At 38.7% G+C, this 4,711-nt stretch overlaps 2 protein-coding genes across 2 annotated transcripts; both read right to left on the minus strand.

Moving 5' to 3' along the window:
• Nucleotides 1–582: 582 nt before the first annotated feature.
• LOC137995385 (uncharacterized) lies at nt 583–1,605 on the minus strand. The gene has a single exon (XM_068840945.1). The coding sequence runs from the start codon at nt 1,603–1,605 to the stop codon at nt 583–585; it is 1,023 nt and encodes a 340-aa protein (XP_068697046.1).
• A 126-nt stretch (nt 1,606–1,731) lies between these two features.
• LOC137995386 (uncharacterized) lies at nt 1,732–2,184 on the minus strand. Its single transcript, XM_068840946.1, has one exon. The coding sequence runs from the start codon at nt 2,182–2,184 to the stop codon at nt 1,732–1,734; it is 453 nt and encodes a 150-aa protein (XP_068697047.1).
• Nucleotides 2,185–4,711: the final 2,527 nt, after the last annotated feature.

The raw sequence follows: 4,711 nt of genomic DNA on the forward strand, positions 1-4,711 counted from the left end.
TGTGTACATTGATTATCAAACTGAACAATAATATTTTAAGGGCAACCAGTGGTCCAACCTTTGTAAAATTTATTAAATAAGTTATGTTTTTAACCAGAGAAGTGTTCTGTCACAGGTAGACTTAATTAACATGGTCATTCTTAGAAAAGTTGTTGTCAATTTGCTGTCGATCAATTCCAAACAGCACTAAGTCTTGCTCCATAACGCTTCATAGGGTTGTGGTGGCGTACGGTGACAACGATTTTGATGTCGCCAAAGACCACTTTGGTTCTTGACTTATGCATGTCTTGCCACCGTTTATTTCTTAGCGTCCCTTCCATTAAGATGAGAAAATCATGTACATAGAAAACACATTGTTAATACTTAAATAAACGAATAATTTATATGTGAAAATATAGAAGGGCCGTAGCCAGGATGAAACATAGTTAAAATTTAAAAAACGATCTCTGGCTAAAATGATTAAGAACTACGAGCTTTCGACTGCCCGAACTGCAGTCTTCGACGGGTAAAATGAATGATAAGAAATCGATGAGAAAATTTAAATAAAAACGTACATTGCAAAATGATGAGAATGTAGAAAATTTATGAATATTTGTTAAAAAGAATGCTGTATTGTCCAGGTAAAGGGCGCGAATTGTTATCTGCGTTAGGTTTCACTGTGGTATGCCACGCTTCTAATGTTTTCCTCGTTCTAAAAGTGCCTTTGTCAATAACTGACGCATTTTCGAAATCAATGGCGTGGTTGTTGGACCAAGCGTGATTAGCAATTCTAGAGCCTTTGGCCGCAGTTTTGGTGTTTCTTAAATGTTCTTTTTTTCGAGTATTAAAAGCTCTGCCGGTTTCCCCAATATAACACCACGAACAATTTGTACAGGGAATTTTATATACGACGTTGGTCTGCAATTCCATCGAAGGTCGGAATTTCGGTACTGGGAACTGTTGTTGTAGAGTGGTGAATGGTTTGTTTACAACCGTGACATCGTGTTTTTTGAGGATGCGTGTCAAAGGCTCAGTTACTCCTTTGATGTAAGGCAGAGAAGCGAAAGACTTGCGTGACTCGGTTGGTTCAACCATCTTGAAAAACATTCCAACGAGTTCCTCCGGGGATACATTGGTTGTAGAAGCTCGAGTCTTTCTAGCGTGTATGCTTTTGATAAAGCTAGATGGATAACCGTTGGACTCCAGAGCTGCCTGGACGTAATAAAGTTCCCGTTTTTTTCCTTCAGAAGAATTGGGTAGATTTAGAGCCCTGTGCAGGAGACTTGATGCTGTGTTGACCTTGTGTTGCCTGTTGTGATGGGAATAAAAATCTAAGTATCTGTCTGTATGGGTGGGCTTTCTGTAAACATTAACAATGATGACTCCATTTGTGTCGAGAAAGGAGATGTTTCCGTTACATTCGGTCTCAATGGTAAACGAGATGTTAGGGTCAATTGAATTTAATGTGTCATGGAAGGCTGAGACGTCGTTCTTCCCAATCATGCAAAAACTATCGTCCACGTACCTTTTCCAAATTTTGGGGCGAACGGATGAAATACTTATTGCGGACTCTTCGATCTCCTCCATGCAAAGATTGGCCACAACGGGGCTGACAGGACTGCCCATCGCACAGCCATGGACTTGTTTATAAATTCTGTCGTTGAACATAAAATAGTTGTTGGACAAGGTGAATTGAAGAAGTTTAGTGATGTCATCGATGTCCAAATTTGTCCTTGAAGGAAGGGTGGCATCTTATTCAAGTTTCTTTTTTATGTACACACAAGCTTTATCTACAGGGATTGCGGTGAAGAGTGACACAACATCAAAAGAGACCAAAATTTCATTATCATCAATCTTGATATCGGATAATTCTTTGGAAAACTGCAAGGAGTTGGCAACAGAGTATCCGTTGCGATTCTGAAGCGGAGAAAGGATATCCGTTACAAATTTGGATGTGTTGTATAGTGCTGAGCCAATACAGGTGACGATGGGCCTCAGGGGGTTCCCTTCTTTATGGTGCTTAACAGAACCGCGAATCGCTGGTGGTGTGCCGTCAGTTGAATGAAGTTTGCGGTATGTTGGTTCATCTATTTTTTGCTGTCTCTTTAAAGAGAGGAGCATAGCGTTAAATTCACGTTCGATTCGGCGGAAAGCAGATGTGGAAATTACTTCATAGGTAGATCTGTCGTTGAGTAAGGTTTCCATCTTGTTGCTGGTCAATCTCCTTTTTAGTATAAGGAAAGGTTACGTTTTTTATACAAACGTTGGCCGTGTAGCACTTATATTTTAAACAGAGTTAACTGAATAGAGTGTAATGTGAAGTGCTAGATTTCTATCCCATATGAACCATGTGAGCGTTAGCCATACTGATGGAAATGCGCCCACACAAGGACCAGAGAAAAGCTCTGACCAGGGTGGGAATTGAACCCACAACCTTCGGGTTAGATCTCCGCCGTCAGACGGGAGCAGGCCGTGGGAACTGAAGATGTTAAAGTTACGGCAATGAACATGTACAAGAACAAGGAAAGGTTACGTCTTTTATATAAATGTTGGCCGTGTAGCACTTATATTTTAGACAGAGTTAACTGAATAGAGTGTAATGTGAAGTGCTAGATTTCTATCCCATACGAACCATGTGAGCGTTAGCCCTACTGATGGAAATGGGCCCACACAAGGACAGAGAAAAACTCTGCTCCTCTTTAGTATAGTTGACTATATGCCATTTATTTCTATTGGTGGCATAGTGAATATTATGTTATCTTTAATAATTTCGTTTCTTTTGCCTGAAGCAGTTTTATACAAATATAAATAGTACCTCGCCTGAGATGAACAAATTTTGTGCCTAGAAAACGACCGTGTAAGTGCATTGTAAATAAAAATAATAATAATAACTTAACTATGAATCAGTGTCAATTTCCATATTTTTGTGCAAAATCAGTATTTGATGTATCCACAGTGACTGGAAAGCATCGAGAAGACGTCCTATGATTATTATTCTTTTAACAAACAACTAGCGCGAAGTGACAGATTTCTATAGGACTATAGACTCACTTTGCTGGTCGCTTTCGCGCGCGCCTTGCCACTTTTAAATTTAAACTGTTCAACTCAAATTGTTCTTCTGATATTTCTGTGTCGGCTGTTAACGGCGATTCCCGTATCACGAATTATTTACTAATATTTGACCACGAGAACGCCTGAGCTGCCGACTTGAGTTTCGTTCACCGGGTAATAATAAATCATTTCGTCATTTCATCAACTTGAAACGTTTACAGCTTAGAGCAATATGACAAAATACAACTTGAACAAAGCTTCAAATTTAATACTTTTTTAGTGATTTAATTTTCAGATGTGAAAGTCAATAACACAATACGGGAACTCAGATGATATCATAAGATTTGGAGCCATTTTGTAGTATTTTGTAGACAACACCGTATCACACGAAACCTGCTGTGTCGAACCTTGACACTTTAAAGGACAATTTCTTTACACAAATCTGATAGATAGATAGATAAAGAGGTAGATAGATAGATAGTTTATTTCAAAAAGCTTTGCAGCCAAAGGGCTGAACTATGCTAAATTAACAATATGAAATCAAATAATAGTAAAACACTAAATGTATCTAATAAATATATAACTTACAAGTACAAGAGCAAAACTATAAATACGAAGATGATGATAATAACTAATTCGTAGAACAGAACAGCTGTATCTTCAAATCATTAGATAAAATGGCCTGCGTAGCCTACCAATCCTAAACCATATTAATTGATCCTATATAAATATATGACTCTATATATATAAATATATAAAACTTAGTATGTAATATAATGCGTAGAACAGCTAAAACTTCAAAGCATTGGATAAAATGAAACTGTCTCTAAACCTATTAGTGTTACACTTAATGTGGAACTTGCGCTTTCTCCTAAGATTTGTTAATTAGTTCAGGCAAGAGTTCATGTAGTCTGTGGTCGTCCTTTTCAAGGATCTTCTTGAAAAGCTTGCTTTTCAGTTCTTGTCGACGATATTTTAGTAGTGGAAGCTCGGCCTTTACAAGGGACTGTTGATATGAACAGGGAGAGTAGATAATGCGCTTTGCACGCTTTTGAATGGCCTCCAGGTCATGCGAAAGTTAAGCAGGCAAACTGTTATGGTATACTGGTTGTTGGACTAACTACAGCGAGCGGGAAGTCCTGTATCACGTCCTATGACTAAGGCCTCGAAAAAGGGAATCAATTAAAATTATATAGAGCATTCGTAAAGTAAAGCCTTACGTCTTGGCTTTCTCTTTTCGCTTCACGAGTGAAAATCAGCCCTATTTCTTCTCCAGAACAATTGCCGACTCTACTTCGACCATGCGGTTCAAAATTTCAAGGAAGGGAAGCTTTATAGCGAATTGAGATGTCCTTCACCACTAGGCTGCCATTTTACGACTTCATCTTGTTAGCTGATTTATCGTCCCCGCTTCAAACACCAGTTTACCCATATTTTTGAATTTAAACTCACATTTCAATTTGGCTCTTGGTTAGCCATTGTCCAAACGAAGATTAACACCTGCTTCTCAGGAGGTATACGCTCTCCACCTCTATTACTAAGCGGAATTCGTCCTGTGTTAATTAACTACTTCCCGACAGAGCTCTTCAAATGTGGCTCGAGTTAGTCTAAAATGGCTTTGAAATTCGCATCAACTATACAGCGGTACTGTCAGTAGCCTCAAAATAGCCGAGTACACAAT

The sequence above is a fragment of the Montipora foliosa genome, chromosome 3, assembly GCF_036669935.1.
Source record: "Montipora foliosa isolate CH-2021 chromosome 3, ASM3666993v2, whole genome shotgun sequence".
NCBI classification, from domain to species: Eukaryota; Metazoa; Cnidaria; class Anthozoa; order Scleractinia; family Acroporidae; genus Montipora; species Montipora foliosa.

Coding starts and splice junctions, on each gene's coding strand:
- LOC137995386 (XM_068840946.1), bottom strand. CDS start 2,184: ATGGAAACCTTACTCAACGACAGATCTACCTATGAAGTAATTTCCACA.
- LOC137995385 (XM_068840945.1), bottom strand. CDS start 1,605: ATGGGCAGTCCTGTCAGCCCCGTTGTGGCCAATCTTTGCATGGAGGAG.